This window comes from Sturnus vulgaris, chromosome 5, assembly GCF_052056855.1.
Source record: "Sturnus vulgaris isolate bStuVul1 chromosome 5, bStuVul1.hap1, whole genome shotgun sequence".
NCBI classification, from domain to species: domain Eukaryota; kingdom Metazoa; phylum Chordata; class Aves; order Passeriformes; family Sturnidae; genus Sturnus; species Sturnus vulgaris.
The window spans coordinates 28,196,271-28,217,925 of NC_142247.1; the positions used below are offsets into that span (position 1 = coordinate 28,196,271).

Sequence of the window (21,655 nt, forward strand, 5' to 3'; positions counted from 1 at the left end):
AGAGCTGAACAGGGACCATTAACACAGACATGTAGTGATATGACAAGGAGGAATGGTTTTTAATTGAAAGAGAGTTGGTTGGTTTAGATTAGATACAAGGGAGAAATTCTTTTCTGTGAGAATGGTGAGGGGTTGCCCAGAGAAGTTCTATCCCTGGAAGTGTTCAAAGCAAGGTTGAACAGGGCCTTAAGCAACCTGTCTAATGGAAAGTGTTCATGGCTATGGCAGGGTGGTTGGAATTAGCTATCTTTAAGGTTCCTTCTAATCTAAGGCATTCTGTGAGTTGATGATTCTCTCAGGAAAGAGTAAGTCTGAATATCAAAAGTCATATAAAAATAATTACTGCAAATATAAGGTAAGAAGTAGAGAAGAAGGCAATAAAGAAAAATCCCTCCTTGAAGGTTTTTTATTACAATTCTATTTTACCTCCTCTAGGCTTTCCTCCAAATTCCTTTCAGATATTTCTGACTTCTCCTTTTCCCCTGTTGTCCACTCCCATTGCAGTTACTAATGTTCCTGGTTCTGAGATGAAGGCTGAGTTACTTCCAAGTCAGCTACTGTTGTTTTGTAGTCATCCCACAGTGAAGCTGTCAAGTGATGCTTTGCTGACTCCTTTTGCGTCTGTATTCTCACACATTGGCTGAGCGTATGTTTTCTGTGCTATGGGTAGCCAATCTTGTCTTGAGAGAATGAGGCTTAATCTATTGATCTTGATTTAGTATATAAGAATAACAAGAAATTTTTTTTTTCATTATGAAAACTAACACTCTCATGTTGCATTCACAGTTCCTGTGCCTTGCAAAGGCCAAAGAACAAAAACTCAGCCTGGCACACTTGGACTGTGATCCTGGCAACTGATCCCAGTGTTTAGAAGCCTGCATAGTGCTCTCAGAAGCTGTTGGCTTGCATTAAGAAAGAAACTAAGAACTAAAGCATAAGAACTAAAATTGTTCTTTTAAACCACAAAATGTGCACATAAGTGGGGCTGCAGTTAAAGACTGTTATGAAAAACAGCCTTTTTAGGATAAATGGAATTTTAGAATTAAATTTAAGATTCGTGCACAGACAGGGTTGTATTGCTGAACCTTCATTAAAGTTGGGGGTTTTTTTTCATCCCTTCCAATTTTTGATGGGAAAAGCTTTGTAATTACTTTGCTTCTTCACATCTCTGCATGTGTCAGATCTGAATGTGGTTTAACTGAACAGAGAACTCATTTTACAGCCTATATTGAAAGGAGCAATATTGTACAAAAGCAGATCAGAGATGGGTTAGTGGTAACAATGACATTTTCCAAACTGGTTTTGCTTATTCGTGAAATAATATTTTTCAGGTGTGAAATAGTTGTCACCAGTGAAAATGTTCATTTACAAGCAGGCACAGAACAGTTATTGGGTTTTCCTTTTCTTAGGATTGCATGTTCACCTACATGATTTAATCTGCCTTGTTGCTTGTACTTTTTTGGTGCATTTTAGCTGAGGTTTTGAACCAGCCTTTTCATATATGGAATTTTCAAAGCACACAAGTGAAAATATCACATGTTTAAACTCTAAAAGCTACTAACCTTATTTTCTTGTTTTGTTTTTTTAAGTATAGTGGAAGCTACAGCCAAGGAGTAATTAATTTGATGATCTTTAATTTACTGTGCTTAGTCTGAGTGAAATTAAATGTGTGTGTATTGCAAGTAACTGTGCATAGCTGAACTGTCATTTGAGTTATGTGGGAACAGGAAAATTTCAGTGAATATCCTCTGTAAATTTCATTCCAGAAAATTCTAAACAGTTGAGCTGTTCAAATGGTGTAAGTGTAAACCTTACTGCTGCACTATGTTGGTTTTTTTAAACATTTTTCCCATTCTCTTTCATTTCCCTTTCACTGATGAAACTTTGGTTTTGAGGCACAGAGGGCTTCATTCAGCTACTGTGTTCAGATGAGCAGAGTGTTATTTCTCAGGGATAAGGAGAATAAGGTTTCCTCTGGTCATATTTTATGCTGTCAGGATGGAGCCTTCTAAGCCCTGCTCCATTCCTACCAGCTCCTACTAGGTGTGTTTAAGGTGTGTTCTATGCCTGTTGATGCGTGAAGGACTCCACAGAATATGAATTATGTGCTAGATCAGATTTGTTAATGCTGGATGCATTACCAGCAGTGCCTTGCACTCTTGTGAGAGGGCACAAATGCCAGATTGTCCATGACTCTATTTCATCATAGTTTTACTGCCTGAGATAGCAATATGGAACCCACCAAGAGTCTGAGCTGCCATTTCTAGTGAGTTTGACATTTTGTTTAATATCTAGTAAAGACACCTTCAACAATGTCTTCATTCTTACTGTAGTTGCTTATTATATTTTAACAACTACTTCAGTAGGTGTCTGTCAGTGTCAGCACATAAAAATATACAGAACACTTTTAAGACCTGTGACAGCTGTGACAGTAGCGCCTGGAAAAACAGCACTGATCATGACAAAAATTCTGGCAAAGGAATATCAGCATTTTCTAAGTAGAAAGAGATATATCCTGTCAGCTACATCAGTGCTTGAGTACAAGGCCCGTACTAGACCAGGGGCAGGGTCCAGTTTGTTGCTGTGCAGCATTGTCATTGTGTACGTTAAGATCCTAAGAATCCCAAGTTTGCTTAGAACTGATTTAAAAAAAAAAAATTTAAAAAAGTAGTCAGTCTTGAAAAAGTGCTTCCTTGTAGCATTAATAGCAATTCAGTATGCAATTCATAGCAACAGAGAATAATAAAAGAACAAACTAATGTCCCCTAAATGTCCCTTAAAAATCATTATCTCTGATGAGGCAGTTGTATCACTTCTGCTTCAGTGATTGACAACATCTTTATCCAATAGTCATGACCCCATTCTTTCTGAAAACTGGCCTTGCTCACATTTCCTTGTCTTCCTCAAAGAATGCATTTGGCACCAAGAGAAAAGAAAATGCTGATATTGAATGTTTCCATATTTCTGCTTACTATATTGACAGGGCTATATTTGTGGAGGGTTTTAAGCAACTTATTTTAAAGAATATCAGATAGCTAGTATCATATACTATCTTATGAAGCTGGACACTTTTCCACCCTCCATACACATCATCAAAACTCAGATTTCATCTTTCGCCTGCTTTTAGGTGTTAAATAATGTGGGCTAACCTTCCAGCTTTTGCCAAGAAGTAAATAATAATTTTGATGTCAGATCAGATGCCAGATTTGCAAGGGCAGCCTGCACTTGCTGGTTGACCAGTGCAACAAAAATTCCTTGGTTTAGATTCTTGACAGTATTGCTTGCAAGTCGGAATTTTCACAGTGAAAATAATGCTAAAACACACACCAAAGGGAAAAAAAAAAAGAAGACTTGCTAAAAAAAAAAGAGAACATTGGTGTCTTTACCCATAGTACTGTGATTATACAATATGTTATTTTCAGTATAAATCCCACAATCTGTCCTGCTTGTATTTTTGGAGTCTTTGATCACCAAATGTTTTGAATTGTGAAGGATGGTTGTGGTTCAAGTTTCTCACAAAAGCACACGTAGGGTCCATGTGCAGCCCTTCTAAACTTTGATATTAAAACCTATCAGTTAATGCTGGAGAACGTGTAGAGTGAAGAGCATGCACTTAATTTAAGGTACTCTCACTTTCTAGCTCAGTGGATGAAATATCCATACTATCATGTCAGTTATACTACTATGGCTGCCTATCCAATATTTATTGTAGAACAGAAACTTTCTGTGCTGTAATAAATAGCCTAATTCTCACCTATATCCTAGACTGAAAACCATTTTGCTCTTAACAACTTGATGCTCTGGTAGAAGTATCTTACAAGATGTTGTGGTCTTGAGAGTGCTTTCATACTACCTTTGTATTTTGGACTTCTATTCCAGTGGTTCCTTAAAGATGCAATGCACTGTCCTCATTTTTCTAGGAACATGGTTAAATAACAGAGCTTGCTAAGGAAAAAAGGGAAGAAATAGTTGCTGTATTCATTAGAAGTAGGTGGGCAGCCTTGTGCTGCCAATCTGATCAGAATGGCCTGGGTTTTGGCACTATCCACTGTGTCACAAAGTTTACTTACTATGTGAAGAAAGAGTAAGAAACCTGGAAAACTCTTCCTGAATTGCTTAAAAAAGAAAAAAATTCATCTTCAGGGAGTAGTGGGGAAGAGGGATTGTGGTTTGAGCCCTCTTTTATGGTTTAGGATGTCAGAAGAATTACAGCCTTGTGTTACAGGCTATTGCTGTGCTAACTCTGCACTTTTGTGGCCTTATAAACACAGTAAGTAATTCTGCTTTTTGTAAAGACTCCATGTACACCCCTTCTGTGGAACATGGTTTGCCAGCTGGTTGGTCTGAGCAAGAATGAGAGTGCTCATTAGGCTAGGAAAAGTACAGGAAACAAGGGAAGACTTTTTGGAAGATTGCTTGCTAAAGAAAGGAATAGCTGTTTGATGAGGACATTTGTCACTCTTGGTGAAGCAAAAGGCTCTAGTGACTTAAAACTCTGCAGTTTACAATCTGTTTCATATAGAGTGAATTCAATGGAATTCCTAATCCTGCTAGAGCAAGAAATTTCATTAACTTTACTGGCTCTAGTAAGAAGCTATCTGCCTTAAATCTCTTGCCATATCTTAGTTTGAATCTTATCTGCTCTGGCCATAGAATTCTTTCATGTGCCTTTCATTCCTACGGACAGAAGAAATATTAGAAGTATAATGTAATGTGCATGCCTAATAAAATGGTAGCAGCACTGGCTTTTTCAGTACACTAGAAGTTGTTGAGAGTCCTGGAATTATAAATCAAAATTTACTTCAAATGTGACACATCATAGAAGGAGCCTTGAGTTTATATGTTGCTGCTTTTTATTTTGAAAAGATGCTATGTTTATGTGTCACAAAGAAACCCCAGAGAATTATCGTGCAATCACTGCAGGGAAATGATAGTTCAATTCATAGAAGTTTTAAGGCTCATGGAAGGTAGAGACAAATGAAAAATTATTTTCAACAGGGATTTAAAAAGAAATAGTCAGGGAATGAAGATAGGAATGAGGAAGACCTCTAAACGACTCTAAAATTGGTAGAACCTTCCCCAAGGCATGACCTGCAAAGGACTCTCAGTGAAGAGCTTCACTTGGGCTAGTTAATGAAAGAATAGGGGTGCATTCATATCTGTTGAGAAAGTTAAAAATATAAAGAGATACCCTGTGAGTAGTTCATGACAATAACACTTAGTGAATTTCCCTTTCAGCACCTAAGAGTGGTCTCCAAAACCGTTTACTCTTTCACCTGGCACATAAGGTATGATATATTTTCTTCACTCCTGCTTTGTTTGTTTTCTTTTCAATTTGGTAATGTGTAATTTATGCTGGCAACCCGGTAGAATAATTAAAATGCCTGTGGTGGTAGAAGAACAAACATTTTTCATAACCACCCTACTGTATTAAAATGTGGAGGAGAAAGCAAGTATGAAAATATGATCTCAGAATAGATGCTCTCAACATGTTTCTAAGGAAAGTATTACCAATACACTTCACATAAGTCATACAATAGGAATGTAATGGTATTTTTGATGATGAGGAGCATGAAACCTTAATAGAATCAGAAATGTAGAAGCCACTATTATACTTTTTTTTCCAAATGGATCAAGTTTTCTTAACTTGCAGCTCTCTTACACACAGCAATTTGACCAAAATGATGTATATGCTATTACTGATCCTTTTAAGTATCCAGGAAATCATATTGTTAATAGCATGAAATTTAATTTAATTTCAACAACAATTAGGTACTTATTTCACTTACCACACATAGTTGTCTTCCCTTAAATTAGGTTTTAAACTTTCCTGTACAGAATACTTGCAAAGTATTCTGCTATTAAAGACACTGACTTAAAAGGAAGTATAATCCTAAATGTTAGCTTTGAGGTGAGATTCTCTTTACTTAAACATCTGTTAGTTTTAAGAGAGAAATCTTAAAGCATTTTTACAGTGGCATTGGCACTTACAGACGTCTGTGATGAACTAGGAATTATGCAACTTCTCTTTATCTAGTCAGTCTCTGGAAATAAAGGGTTTTATTGAAACTATGAAGCCCATTGCCTTCAGTTCTGTTAAGCAACTTAATCTTGCCTTTTAACTTTTTGATTGGCTCAAAGAGAGAGGAGAAGGATTTGAAGAAAAACTAGCAGATAGGTGGAAAAATAAATATATAATATTAGAATTTGTGTCTAAGAGAAATTCATAATTACTGTTGAATCAGCAAAACCAGCAAAGGGAAGCAGTGATTAAGGGAATATGTGATTTGAGAAGACTGATTAGGTAAATAGCCTCAACTTCACTATTGTAATACAAATATAATGGGTAGTTTTAACTCTGTTTCTTGTTTTTAGCCTTCTGCATGTGTGTTTTATGTGCTATTCAGTTTTAAAAATAAATCATTTACTTAAAGAAACTGGAAATTGGAGGCTAGTGAAAATGAACTTGTTAGTGCTGTAAAGACTTTTAAAAATTACGGCTTGTGTGTTTGCAAGCCTTATGTTTTTCTGCTGTTCATGAGACATTAGATTTGGATCTACAAACTGCAGGATTTTTGCTGGCTTGAATAATTACAATGAAATTTTGTGTTGCGAAATTCTGTTTGCAAAATAATTAATTCAGCTCTTTCCCTCTTATCCATCAAAGCATATGACATGTAATTATATCTAAATCACACCTTAAAGGAAAATGTGTGCTTAGTTTTAGCCTAACATTTGTCCAATTTGAACTCATCTGCCTCTTTAATATTTGTCTTTCTCCACTGGTCAAATTAACTATAACAGCAATTTTCTAGACATTTAATGCTGTTACCAGCAGGGACAAAACTAACCTGGTTAATTAAAAAGCTTTTCTTGGTGAACTCTTCTGAGAATGTGTCCCACTCTTTTTAGTTCAGTGATGAAAAGAAACTGATGAGCTCTCACCAGAACCTTCAAGATGTTACAGAAGATCAGCTTAGCCTGGCTTCTATCCACTACATGCGGTCCCACTACCAAGAAGCTATTGATATCTACAAGCGCATTCTGCTGGATAATCGGTGCGCGTCTCTAAACCCTATTGGAGCATCTATGTTATTGGTGGTATTTGAATTCCAAATAGGTGCTTGGTTTTTGAAAGTAGACATTTTCAACAACTACTATATCCCTTTCCCATCACAGAATGTGCACCAGTTGCAGCTCCTCAATTTTGTTCATTCAAAGTACTATTGAAAACCCAACATTTAAAAAGAAGTCTGCTTTCTCATGTTTTCTTTTTGCAAAATTGTTGGTTAATTCATTCTGGTATCTTTTTTATTCTGTTACTCATTTCTTCTGAAATTATATATAGTTATGTACCTGCTTTGTTTTCTGTCATGTTCTGCAAATTTTTAGTTCAGAATTTAACAAGAAACAAATTGAATTCATAAGTGGCTGGAAGTATTTTTAATAAAATAGAAACTGCTGTCCCAGAATACTGCTATCCCTTGGCACTATCTCCTCTTGAATGTTTCAGAGAAATCCATCATAATGTGTATATCATGTAATGCTTGGGAAAGAGATTTTAACCTCCAGTCCTGCAGAAACAATCACTCAAAGCTAAATGAGTAACCTTCATAACAATTATCCTTTTACTTGGATTTTTCACAAGTGCTTCTCTTTTCTCTGTCTAGTTCTTCTGGCTTGACTGCTTGTAATGACAAGGATTTTTTGAAATAATTGTACTTGGTACAACTTTGTATGTGCATATTAAATGTCTTTGAGTGTATTTCTTAGAAAAACATGTTCTGCCAGGCTAATTATGGTTCTCATGTTTTGCATGTTTCCTTGGTGTGAAGTTGCCACTATTTCCCAGATGTGCAAACCAAAAATTTTCTTGATAATTCTTAAAAGCTGCAGTAACTGCTGTGGAAAAAAATACTGTGAATCTGTCCTAGCTGACAAACTGGAGAAGCCCTAAGCATTTCTCAGAAACCCCAGTTTTGATGTGTTTGTAAAATATGTATAGATGTGAGAGCCTTCTTTTTATTTACTGATTTTAATGCACCGTAATGGGGAAATGTTAAACTATGTATGGGATTTAAAGGTTCTCTTTAATCCTCTTTCCTGCAGGGAATACCTGGCTCTGAATGTATATGTGGCCCTGTGCTATTACAAGCTGGATTACTATGATGTATCACAGGAAGTGCTAGCTGTTTATCTTCAGCAAGTTCCTGACAGCACCATTGCTCTTAACCTTAAGGCTTGCAACCATTTCCGACTTTACAATGGAAAGGCTGCAGAGGTATCTATTGGACAGTCCTTCAACTCACCTTTATTTTAGTTTATGGTTCCATACATATTTATTTTCGTCTTAATCAGTAATGTTGATAATGGCCTTTACCTTGTCACTGTGTCCTTTTAGGAATGTCACCTATTTCAGTTTCCCTGGCATTAACCCATCTGTCCACATATGTGCACAGTAGTCTTACCATTTTCCCAGTATACTTTTGATCTTGTGTTTATATGTATTACCCAATTGCTAAAATAATTAGATAGAAGTGGAAAGGCAAAATCTTCTAGTCATCCAACACCAATGGAGATGTCTTTTGAAGATGCTCAATGGAGACGCTCATTTGGAGTTCCACTTAGGCTTCTGTGCTTTTTTGGTTTCATGTTAAAATTTTGGAATGTATGTAATTCCAGGCAGAGCTCAAGAACTTGACAGACAGTGCCTCATCATCTTTTGAGTTTGGCAAAGAGCTCATTAAGCACAATCTGGTAAGTAATGCATTTCTGGGTTTTAATATAAATTGTACTCACTTGTAGAGCTTTTCATGATGATTCATAAAATGGAATATTTTGGAAAATTGCAGACTTAATTGAGTCTCTGCTGCCATATAAGTCCCATTCCAGGAATCCTACCAATATAGTTAATGTGTCATCAAGTATTTTTTTCTTTGAATTTTTTTCCTGGAATTTTTCCCTGATAGTTTGAGAATGTGTCAAGAAAATAATAATACTGTTGCTTTTAGTCGTGAAGACATATTAAAGTAATGTATGTTGTGTAAGAGTACCTTTGCAAGATATTTTGTGGAGCCCACTCAATAAAGGCACTGCAGAAACAAGTCAGGATGACCCTGAACTCTATTTAGTACCAGAACAATTTGACTGGAATAAAGATAGCTCATGAGAATAGCCTTCATCCGAAAAGTACTTAGGAAGGACTTCTAGGAAAAAAGATGCTTGTAAAACCAAAATACTTTTGTGTTCTGCAGTAAAAGAGTCATTAAGAGTAACTAATGGTTCATTTTCTCTTCAGTGGTATTATTATTTTGCTGAACAACTGGTAACAGTAGATTGCTCATGTTTAATGACAGTTACTTGCTTTGTTATTTTTCAAGAGCAGTCATCACAAGCTAACACTTCTTTCCCCAAGAGTTAAAACTGCTTTCAAATGGGACTTTTGTAAGTTAGCATTGTTTATTTTGTATGTTGGTATTTTTGCCAGTACTTTATTGATTAAGTACCTTAGATCTTATTGGAGGAACTGTCATGTGAAACTGGAGTATAATCTCCTGCTCCTGATTGTTATAGGGTCCTGTGTCATTCTAAATAAATGTGGAGTTGTTTGCCTAATTTTTTTCATATGAAAACGTAATAAGTAGTTTATAGTTTGTATGTGTTCCCTTCACTCAGACTATGTTATTCTTTTAAATCTTAGCTATAAAACATATCACTCTTTTGAGCTGCTAAAAGCTGAAATAAGTTAATCTTTATGTATGGACTAAATACTTATATTCTTCAGAGTAAAGATGGTCACACTGTACAATTCTATAGCTATATTAAAGCAGGGATTAAGCTAATGCCAGAGCCACTGACCTTTTCCTACTGTATATGTAGGAATTTAAGGATTAATTTCCTTGAATTAACTTATCATAGAAAAGATTCTGATATATGATTATCAATATGCTGCTTTTCTCTGCAGGTGGTTTTCCGAGGAGGAGAAGGGGCTTTGCAAGTCCTACCTCCTTTGGTTGATGTTATTCCTGAGGCAAGACTGAATCTTGTGATTTACTATCTCCAGCAAGGTAAATACACCTTCCTCTGGCTCTTTCATAGCTTCAGGGATGAAATTAATTCATCTTATCTCAACTTATTCAATGCTTTCTCTTCTCTGCAGTAAAATGTAATTTATTTCACTTTCTGTTCCTCTATAAAATAGTGAAGTAAAAGTTCCCATGCCTTGCAGAGAAGGGCTTTAATCTGTGCACTCAAAAAAAAGCCTACTTCAGCAGGGTATGGAGGTTCTTGGGTTGCAGGAGATGGCTTTGGGGATGGTGGTGTTTATTTGTTTCCAGTGAGAGGACTTCTCCACTGCCTGAATATGTGAGAATTGTAGGCATATGTCCTGTAAAGGCAAGGACAACCGTTTCTGTAAATACAGCACGAACAAAATATGAACCAAAGTGACTGTGAACAAGATATTTCATTAAAATCTACTTTACAGTTCCTAAAGAATGCAGGTAGGTAGCCAGAATCAGTTGGTAAGGATTTTCTACTTATATGTCTCCTGTGTTTGCCAGCTTCTTTAAATTATATCTGAGTTTTTCGGAGCTATTCCTGTTCTCCTATGGTGTTCTTTTGTTCAACAGGGGGTTGATTGGCTGTGTGATTCAAGGCAGGTCCAGTTAGATGAGATTGCTTAAAGCTTTGTCCAGACAAGCATCCAGTCAGAACTTCCTCTGTTATAGCTTGAGTCCACTGCCTTTCTCTCACTCTGTGGAACCTGTTTCTATCTACTCTGTACCTTCTTATCAGTTAATCATAGGCAGTGATAAGATCTCCCCTGAGATCCTTTTTTCTCTGAAAGCTAAGCAAACTCAGTTCTCTCAGTTTCTCCTCAGCCCTCTTCCTGCCTTAGGAGCCTTCAGTCAGGCTCACTTCAGTGTTTCAGTGTCTGAATTGATTGTAGGATCCCAAACGTAGACACAGTACTCATGTCCGACCTCACAAGTGCCAAATGAAGTGATTCCCTTGCTGTGATGTCTCCATTCATGCTAATAAGATCCAGTGTGCAGTTGGCCTCCTTTGCTGCAAGGCTACACTGTCTGCCAGATTGCCTTTTAGCCAGTCAGCTCGTCACCTGACTTGCTCAGGCATGTTTCAAACCAAGTAAGATGCAAGACTTTCATTTTGCCTCCACTGAACTTTATCAGATTTCTTTCAGCCCATTTTTGCAGCCTACTGAGCTGCTTCTCAATATCTGGGAGCTTTCTTCACAATCTTTTATCATTTGCAGACTTGCTCAGAGTACTCTATGCTATCATCTGGATCATTAGTAAGAATAAGTTAGTGAACAATATTAGTCCCTGGGGCATTTGATTAGTAATGAGCCACCTGTTGGATTTTTTACCACTGGTCACTGTCCTTTGGTAGTCCAGCCAGTTTTCCATCCCCTTATGGTCTTACTTAGCCAGTCCTATCTTTCAAGTTTGTATGAGAGACCCTATCAAAGACATGGCTAAAGTCAAGGTATACAGCATCAACTTTTGTCTCCTTATTCACACAGTCAGTCACACCTTGAATTAGTCAGTACATTTTGGCATTGGTAAATCCATGTCTGCTGTCCTCAGCCACCTTTCATATTGTTGCCATTGTCACTATAGGCAGTATTGGTACTATTACCAATTATCTTGCACAATAATATTGTTAATAACAACATATGTGTCAAATTAAGTTTTACTTACATGGAAACAAACTGCATCTCATGCATCAGTTAAAAATCAATCTTGTTTACTCATATGCTGTTAACCTTGCAGTAATTTTCACTAGCTAGATTCTGTTCTTCACTGTGATATACAAATGACTTGTATACTGACAAAGAAGGTTGGGGGAATTCAGACTAAAACCTCTTTTCTGGTTTGGCTAAGTTTCCATTTTATTTCCATTCTTGCTAGGGTAGCAGCATTGGTTAGGAAAGTGAGAAATTCTTACTTCTATTGACTACAGCTGTCACTCCAAAACTTTAAAAGTCTCTGATAAATGTAGACTTGTGCTGATGATATATGCTCTGAACTGGAATGATTGAAGCATAAACATGTATCCTGTTTTTTCAACTCTTCAGCGTAGAGAATATGAGAAAACAAAGTACAGGAAGATGATTGATTTATTATTTTGACCTTGTGCTGTTGAGAAGACAGCCATCGGATTATGAACAAAGGGGCCAAACCATCTCTGCTAGGAAAACTGTAGTAATAAAGAAGCTATTACTCACTTTGTGTTTGTTATTTGAGTTCTAGAAAACTATCACCATTGTGATAGAAATTCACAGTGATTTATGGTTACCTTTCTCCTCTTGTCTAAATGGTTTATTTCTTAGTCTATGACTATTAAGGAAAGTTGTAGAGGATGAGTGACTTGTTCTAATACAGTGTGCTATGAGTTGTCATGCATTCTAATGTCTGGCATTTCAGATGATGTGCAGGAGGCTTATAACCTGATTAAGGACCTGGAACCTACAGCTCCACAGGTAATTGGAAAATGATGTCATGGCACATAAAGGCAGAGGTTATAAACTGATATGAAATCTGCCACATACAAAACTGGTATCCTGAGGACATCTTGCCCCATTTCCACTCTTAGAACTCTTGTGTTTTCAGCCCTTCATCAACAATAAATTTAATGTGCATGCATAAAGTATTATATATGTGCATATATGAGTACTTTGCCTGTTTATTACTTTACCACCTGGGTTCAACTAAGAGTGCAGTTCTGTTGTGTTGCAGCCTTGATTTTGGGAAATGGACCATTGCTGCATAGGTAAAAGCCCCCTTTCAACTATAGCTGGTTGTCTGCCTGGTGGTGGCTTTCATCCCTCAGATTTGCTAGCTCAGATGGTCATATAGTTTGTCCTGAAGCCATTAAAATTGAAATGAGCTAGATTAGATTAAACAGTTTTAATAAATGGTATTTTCTAATCCCATCGCACTTTGGCTGCCATGAGTGAAAACTGCAGTGTCCCTTGGCTGCTACGGTAATTTTCTTCTGTGTCTGTTCCAGCATGTTTAGTCTGATTTATTCTTCTCTGCTGTTTATCTTCCAAAGGTCACATAGCTGGGCATAAAAGGGACCTTTCATGAATCTGTGTAAAGAATTAGATGGAGAGAGGGAAGGAAGGAGGGCGGAAAAAGGAAAACCTCAAAAACACAGATCTGGTGATTCTGTGCTGAGGAGTGTCTTCTAATGTTGCTTTACACTTCTTGCATTTTTCAGTATGGCAAAACTTAATTGAACAGTTTTCTGCAGCTGTTGTTCCTATTGTAGCATATTGTCCTGATACACTTGGCTAATAATTCTTGATCACATTTTGAAATTAGAATCTGTACTTTTTTTTTTGTTCCATTTCTCACTCACACTTTTAAGGAACTCCCGCTAAGACTTGCAAAACTACTTGTAAAACCTCCTTGAGTACTTGCCAAATTTCTTCTTTGTCACAATGCCTGCAGAATAATAATTTGACATTTGTATGACAGTTCGTGTGCTAAAACAATTACTTACTATCCTGGCTAGTACTCTCAGATTGTTTTGTTACATTCTGTCATTGGTTTTTTGGTTTCTTGAAAGATGTCTCTTTTCCTTTTTTTACCTCTGTAACAGGGCTCTCCTAGTTTATCAGGAGTACCTACTAAGACAGGTTTATAAATATAACCCTTGATTATAAGATTTATAAGACACAAGAGTTACATGCTGAGAAAAATTTGTTCAGAGAAGAATTAAGCTATAGTTGTTTCTGATACTAGAGGTTACAGGGTACTCAATTTCTGTTCCTAATTTCACTTGAGTATGGCCACAGAGCACAAACCTATTGACATATTAATTCTGATGATAAAAACTATGAATTTTTCATCAAGGATGCCAGTGGTTATGGTTAATCAATGTGCATATTTGAAAGGGATGCTGTGCTTTAGTATAACAGTAGTTCACTTCTTGGTGATGGGATGGTGAAGAGGGCATGAAAGGATGTGACCATGTTCCTCCTGGTGCATTGTCTTTGACCATAAGACTTAGCAGAAAACTCAATACCTCTTTGCATCTAACGTATTTAGTAGAAGTGACTGCCTATCAAGTGGGATGTATTTTGGGGGTCTAAATTAGTACTGTGCTTAAGCACTACCACAGTCACCAGCTACCTACTAAACTCAGTTGTGATAGAGTTGAATTAATGAAGAAGATAATGTAGACATAGACATTTGTGTGTCTTCTGAAATCTTCACCATGTCTTCTCTGATCCCTTTTAATATTTTTTTTCTCCAGGAGTATATCCTCAAAGGGGTGGTAAATGCAGCACTTGGACAAGAAATGGGCTCGGTGAGTAAAGCCCATAAGGTTGTCTAGCTTCTCCAACAATACAGTGTGAACAGATCTGTAGAAATCGGAATGGAGTGAAAGAGACAGTCTTTTCTTATTCAGATTGGAGGATCTCTGAGTATCTTAACCTCCTCCTGTAGCATAATCAGTCCAGAGTTAGTGAAATGCAAATTTCTGTTGCTGGACTTGATAGTAAATCAAGATTAGTTTGATTTCTCTATCCTGTTTCCTAAATCCCCTTTGCTTTGTAAAGTGTTCTTTATCTAGGCACATAGAGTGGCACATTTACCTTTTCTGTTATTGCTTCAGCACTGGTTTATCTGTTAGTTGCTCCCCAAATGTTCCTTGGAGCGTATTGTAGCATCAACCCTGGAACTCATCTTGCATTTCTTTTTCATTCTTCTTCCAGAGAGATCATCTGAAAATTGCTCAACAGTTCTTCCAGTTGGTGGGGGAATCGGCCAGTGAATGTGGTATGCTTGCAATGTTCTTTTTCCATTAATTAAGCCATCTTAAAATATCCAAATATATACCATCATATCTGTATCTAACTGCTGACTGTTAGCAGGAATATTGCTAGGCATTTTGTTTCTATAGGATGATTTTCAGAAAGTCTAAATTGTAGTCTAAAACAAATTTGCAAGATAAAATTAGAAGTCTCAATTCCATGCCCTACTATATTATTTCATCTGGAAAAGAGACTGTACTGCAAACTGCAAGTCTTTGTGACAGATTCTGTGGCAGCTTGCCTTGGCCTAATAATCCCCATTAGAGAAACAGAAGACACCAGCCCAATTAATTAGATGAAGTGAGTGGCTGAAACCTCACAAGCAGAGAGACGCAGGTACAAATCTAGGACCCTAATGAAAGCCTGTCAAGTACATAGAGTCCTAGCATAGAGTGTGCCCTGAAACTGAGGGTCATAAAAATGTAGAGAGGACTGGCTACAGGGATAAATGGAAGCTCTGACACTAACTCCTTGCTTGATTAATAGAGGGAAAAAAAGCATTACAACCCACCCACCATCATGCCCCAAAAAAGTATATTTTCAATATTTACGTACTCAGTAATAAACCAAACCAAGTTCTCCCCTTCTCTTTGCCAAAACCAAAAATCTCAAATAAAAAAAAAAAAGTCAGCAGTTGTAACATGGAAATTCAGACTCAATGGGGCTTGCCAGTTTCCTTTGTAGGCATTATCACTTAGTATTGTTTCTTTAGGTGGGTAACTTGTGCATGTTCATGGTGCAGACAGCTCATAGTCCTCAGAGACAGAATGCTGTCTCCTGTGTCCATAGTGACTAAAGAGAAGGAGCTCCAGAGAGAGAGTGTTAACACTGATGAAAGTTTCAGTAATACTGTTGAGCCATTCTATTCTGTTCCCCTTGCAGCCCTGGTACTACTGAGGTCATGCATCAGAGAATTTGATATTGGAAGGCTGGAAGGGGTTCTGTAGATGAGATTTCCCTAACTCATTCCTTTTGCATCGAAGCTATCTCTTCAGAGTTAGGATCCCAGAAAAAAAGGAAGAAACAATATAAACTATAGCAGTGGAGGACTTGGTTAGTGGGAGCATCTGAATGCCTATAATCATCATGCAGGTATGACAAGTGACCAGAGCACACATGGATAAAAATAATACAGAGATAGTCAGGGAAAGGATTTCTTGTGAAGATATAGCCCAAAATTGAAATTGTTAGGAAGCTAGAAGTTTGAATTTTACTGTGAAATATTTTTAAACTCACATGCAAAATAGAGAGGCTGAGATTTCAGCCTTTTAATGGCTGGGGTGGGGGGAATGGCAGCAGAAATGTAGTACAATTAGGAAGCTGGATTACTTAACAAAAGTGAGCCTATGGGAAGGATTGGTTCTAATGAGAGGTAAAAGGAAACATCGGTACTGTGAGCATCTTGCCCTCATGGTAATTCCATGTAAGAACTGCTTTGTCATCTTTTTAAAAGTTTGTGGGAGGAAACTGCCATAGAGAGGAGCATACAGTTCAGGGTAATTCCTTTAAAGGCAAAATAATGGGAGGGGTTTTGTTTAACCTCAAATGAAGAACAGATGGAGGTCAACAAAATGTATATAGGCAATAGAGGCAAACAGCTCTGCTTAGGTAGGATATAACAAAAAACCAAACACATGAAGCCCAAGTATGTGTTTTTATGCAAATAATAGATGTTTTTAAAGAAGTTGGATAAAGTGGAATGCTTGATTTTAGAAGAGGAAGCTAAAATCTGAAATAATTTTTTAATGTTCTAGGAGAAAGGTAACATAAAGGATATTGTTCCTATTTAATGTACAATGGGGATTGTATATTAAATAAACATAGATCGTACATAAATATACATACATAAATATGGATAAATATAGATAAATAGATGATGCCAGTGGAAAAATGGTTCTAAATATTAGAAAACTTCTCTCAAAATAAATATATTTCCTTTATCAGTGAGTAAAATAATACTGTTTTCAATTATGTGTTTAGATAGGCAACTCACCATATTGAAGCCAAATTATTTACCGGCCGGCCTGGATAGGAACAATGAGTGGCGTATTAAATAGGTTACAGATTTTATATAGAAAGCTAAATAATAGTTGGAGACTTTCATTCTGCCCATATTCACCTGATAAATGCAATTGCATGGCATAATAAACAGCATGAACTTTTTGTTTCTATCTTTCTTAGAAAAAGCACAAGTGAACAGGTAACTTTGGACCAATATTGAATTACATAGCACCTGAGTTGAAATTTTATGATGAAATTACAATTCTACTACAGTCATCTGAGTATAATCAAATTCAAAATCCACATATTAGCAAATACCTCAAAAAATGTCCACAGTACTAATCCTAGGAAGAGAAGCTACATAATAACCTTTCTTATTTCTAGCAGAAAATTTACAGGGAAATATCAGTGAAAAAGGATAAAATGCACTTGATTTGAACACTTGAAAGAACCTTTTGTTTCTCTAAAGAAAGGACTTGTATTCATAATTAATGAGCTATAGGAGACAAATAATGACATGACTAGGTTTGCCAGTGGTACAAAATTACCCATAGCAGTAGAAATGAAAGCTTCTATAATGATGAAAGATGTAAAAGACTAAGTAAGACTGGGTAATAATATGCAAATTATATCTAGCAAAATTATTGGAAAAGTTGAAGAGGATCTTAAGAATTGATGAGGAAGGAGGAAACAAAAATAATTACTATGTCATTGTATACAGATGTGATTCTTTTCCTTGAATACTGTCTACAGTTCTGGTTCTTAACATTTCTTTAAAAAATGGTAGATCAAGAAAGGATACAATAAATACACCAAGGATGATCAAAGAAAAGGGATATATTCTTGAAGTAGGAGAAGATGAAAGATGAAATAAAAGATAATACGCAGGCTGAAAAATGATGACTGAGTTTGATTATGTACATCATGAATCACAAGGAAAAGAGGAATAGAGAAGACTTATTTACTGTACAATACAAAATCAAAGAGCATTGGCATAAATTATTACTCAAGACAATTAAAATAAACAGCATTAATTACTTTTTCACATAATACAACTTATTTGATAGAGAAACTTGTAGAACCAGAATGTATTAAAAAAGTTGTAGATGAAAAGTCCATTGGCTGTTTAACACAAACTTTTCAGCAGTGATTTTTCAGTGGTGATTAAGAAGTCCTCGGTGCAGACTGTTGGAAGCTGGGATAAACTTGAGCAGAAGTGCCATTACATACCACACTGTGTATTATATGTGAAATCAGAATATCTTCTTTCTGTAGCTATATATTCTTACCCAGCAAACTGAACTAGACAAACCTTGGTTCCAATATATTAGTTTCTATGTTCTTAGGTAACTTATATTAGCCACTATGTTGAATACTTGTGGTCATTTGTTTTGCTGGATTTAGAACAGAGAACAGAATTCTTGCTGTTTGTATATTTGGGCTTTTCCTAAGTAGCCAGCCATGCTGTTCAAGCGTGTACATCATGCTTCAGCACTTCCCATCCAGCTAGTCCTTGCAAGGACCTTTAATGTCTTCATCAAAGTGCTTAGCTGCTTTGCAGATTTATAATACAGAAGTAAGTTGTTGTTTGCTAGAGTGAGGAAATCCTTTGCTGTGTCTTTGCTTGCAACTGGACCTATGTCCCAGTTTTCCCTGGGATAGAGTCAAATTTCTTCATAGAGAATGCTACAGTGCTGCATTTTGAATGTAGTATGAGAATAATGTTGATACCACAGTGATGTCTTAGTTGTTGCAAAGTCAAGGACTTCCCAATTTCCCATGCTCTGCCAGTGAGGTGCTGCATGAGAAGCTGGGAGGGAGCACGGCCAGGACAGCTGATCTGAATGAGCCAAAGGGTTATTTCATACTATACAACACCATGCCCAGGACATGAACTGGGGGGAGTTGGCTGGGAGGGGCTTACTGTGGTTTGGGGAGGGGCTGGGCATGGGTCAGTTGGTGGTGAACAATTTTATTCTGGATCACTTGTTTCTCCTGAGTTTTATTCCTCTCTTTCTCTCTCTGCCTCCCTCCCCCATTTTCATTACAATTATTACTGTTACTGTTACTATTACTAATAATATTTTATTTCAATTATCAAACCATTCTTATCTCAACCCACAAGTTTTACTTTTTTATAGGGGGGAGGAAGGTGGAGTGAACAAGCAGCTGAGTGGTATTTAGTTGCCAGCTGGGGTTAAACCACGACAGTCTACAATTCTTCTTATTTTAATGTGGGTTATCAAAAAATAATGGATTAAAATAAAGGTGTGGGATATTTTTTCTGACTTCCTTTTGTTAACTGTAGAAATTCCATTGACTGCATTAAGAAAAGCAGCAACAGGAGTTTAGGAAGAACACAGTGTCATTTATTTGTAAAGTCATTTGTAGTCATCAATTAAGCCCTTTGCTTTTTTTAATTAGATCTCTGCCTTAGAGGTTCAAGGAACATGGAGTAAATTAATTAATGTGCAAGTCATTTCCATTAAATGTACACATTTTATCTCGTGTTGGATGTTGTGCACTTTAACAGGAGTCAGACAAAACAAAAACTAAAAAACATCCAGGAAGCACTTAGAGTGTAGGAGTCACTATTCATTCTCTAGCAGCAGAAATAACACCCGAACAGCAGCTTGGGGTTTTTTTAAGCTTGATAAAAATTCTTAATCCTAATGACGTGGAATGGAACACACATTACAAAGGAGGTTATAAGTAGATTTTTATAGTTAGTTTTCATTCTCTTCTACTAGGGTCTCAACTGGGTGGGAAATTAAACAGATGAGATTTCTTTTAAGGAGGAAATAGGGCAGGAGGAACATCAGTGAAAACAAATTAACATTCCCATTAAATGCAGTATTTCTGGTGCTTAGCCTAAGTCTTACAAACTACCCAAAACCACTGCAAGCATAATGAAAAAGAGCACTCCATTTGTTTTCAGTGGTTCTCTTTTAGGACCAACTCAGGTATATTTGATGTTGGGTGAGAGGAATGAAACATTTCTTCTGAACTTCATGCAGTCTTTTCTTTGAGTTTTTTTCTTAGGTCACCCTAAGTCATCTTTTCAAATGACAAAATTTTCATCTTTCTGCATGAGCCACATGGGGTGAATTAGAAAATTCTAATTTTTCTGTCACTAGATAGTATTCATTGCTGAGTTGTATGAGATACACAGATGTTGTACTTGTTTTTTGGTTTTTTTAATGGAATCTTTCAGTAAAATATATGGGGAGTGGTGTGCTGCGATAATAAAACTTTCTGCCAAAATATGGACATAAGAATAAGTACTAAAATTTAGAAACACTCGAATAATTTATGGGAATATTGAGTTTCTAATATTTTGTTACTGTGACTCATTTTTACTAAATATGCATCCTCAGTTTTAAGTTACCTTTGCATGTTTTGCATTTTTAAAATTTTGTTCAAAATAAATTGTGATTTTTATGAACTTCAAAAATCAAATTTCAGAGAAAAGGGGCATTTTTGAGTTATTTGTAGTCTCATTAATCAGTGTTTCTTGGCTCTTTTTTATAAAACTGTTTCTATTATTGTCTGGTAAAGGCATATATTTGTCATGAAAACTACTCCTGTATGTAAAAAAGGACAGATTAATATACAGGCCAGTTTCTGCTCCCAAGTGAACACTTAATAAATAACTGAATGGTATGGTTTGGATATAAGATAAGGATTGATTTGTGTCTATATGGAAATGACATGACATCCAAGCTTAGTATCTCCTAGTGCTAAAAGATAAAAAAATTAGAATATTTTGCTTTCCTTTGAAATGTATTTTGACATCTTATAAAGTGCTTTCCAGGAATAACTTCTAGCTACCATATTTAAAGAAGAATATACAGTTTTCCAGTTGAATGCTCAATTTTGTGTCATGGCATGGAGTCAAAATATTGGTCTTTTGGAATTTCTTTATACAGAAAAGTTATTCTTATTTTTTTGGTGTGGATGGATTGATGGTAACCAACAGTCAGGAGCAGATTACCTCAGGGATACTGGTAACCTTAGGATGTTATCTCTTGTCACCTTTCCAAACTGCACAGAGCAGCATCCTCTCTAATGATCACTTGTAGTGGAATAGTAGTGATTTGATATCACTTTCATTTAGGCCTTCCCATCTGCTACCTGGGTTCATCCATGTCTGCCAGCTGGGTCTAACAAAAATTAGTCCTAGTAAGCTTATTTCAGTATCTTTAAAAAAGTTTTGAAATAGTTTTCAGTATCACAGCTTGCAATGTCAGAGTAGGTGACAGCATGATGTGGTTGCAACAAAGTTTATGATGACATAGATAGCAACAAAGTTTAGTGATACTCATTCGAACTGATATGTCTAACTTATTTATAGCTTTACCTCTTTTAAGCAATGTGGTAATCCCAAATGCATGTACATTAATTTCCACACTGTCTGATATCGCTGAGTATTTTACCTGTTCCTGTATTAATTATTTTTTATAACAATATTTTCAGTATATCAAAATTTACTCTCTTACTCAAACTAAAATTAAAATATGTACAGTTTATTTATCCAGGATAACTGAAAAGTGTAATTTTAAAGAAAGAAGGCTAATCATGCAAGAATAGCAAACCCAGGCTTTGTATGAAGTGTCATTTCCTAAAAGTGAGAATAATTAATGGTAAAATTATACTATGTAAACTGTGTCATTGAAAAGGCTTGTTAGGTAAAATTGTTACTTGTCTCTGTAGAGTTTGCTGTTGAACAAAGTCTTGCAAAAGTTATTAGATGCTGTAGAGAGAGCTGACAAGATGAACTAATATTTTTTTTCCTAACCT

At 36.3% G+C, this 21,655-nt stretch overlaps 1 protein-coding gene across 1 annotated transcript in view; it reads left to right on the forward strand.

Moving 5' to 3' along the window:
- IFT56 (intraflagellar transport 56) overlaps positions 1–21,655 on the forward strand; it is a 45,826-nt gene that overhangs the window by 10,234 nt on the left and 13,937 nt on the right. The window contains exons 5-12 of the mRNA XM_014882634.2: positions 5,239–5,288; positions 6,913–7,058; positions 8,110–8,281; positions 8,683–8,757; positions 9,965–10,067; positions 12,453–12,508; positions 14,293–14,346; positions 14,756–14,819. Of these exons, the coding sequence (XP_014738120.2) occupies positions 5,239–5,288; positions 6,913–7,058; positions 8,110–8,281; positions 8,683–8,757; positions 9,965–10,067; positions 12,453–12,508; positions 14,293–14,346; positions 14,756–14,819 (720 nt within the window). The remainder of the gene's footprint in view (positions 1–5,238; positions 5,289–6,912; positions 7,059–8,109; positions 8,282–8,682; positions 8,758–9,964; positions 10,068–12,452; positions 12,509–14,292; positions 14,347–14,755; positions 14,820–21,655) is intronic.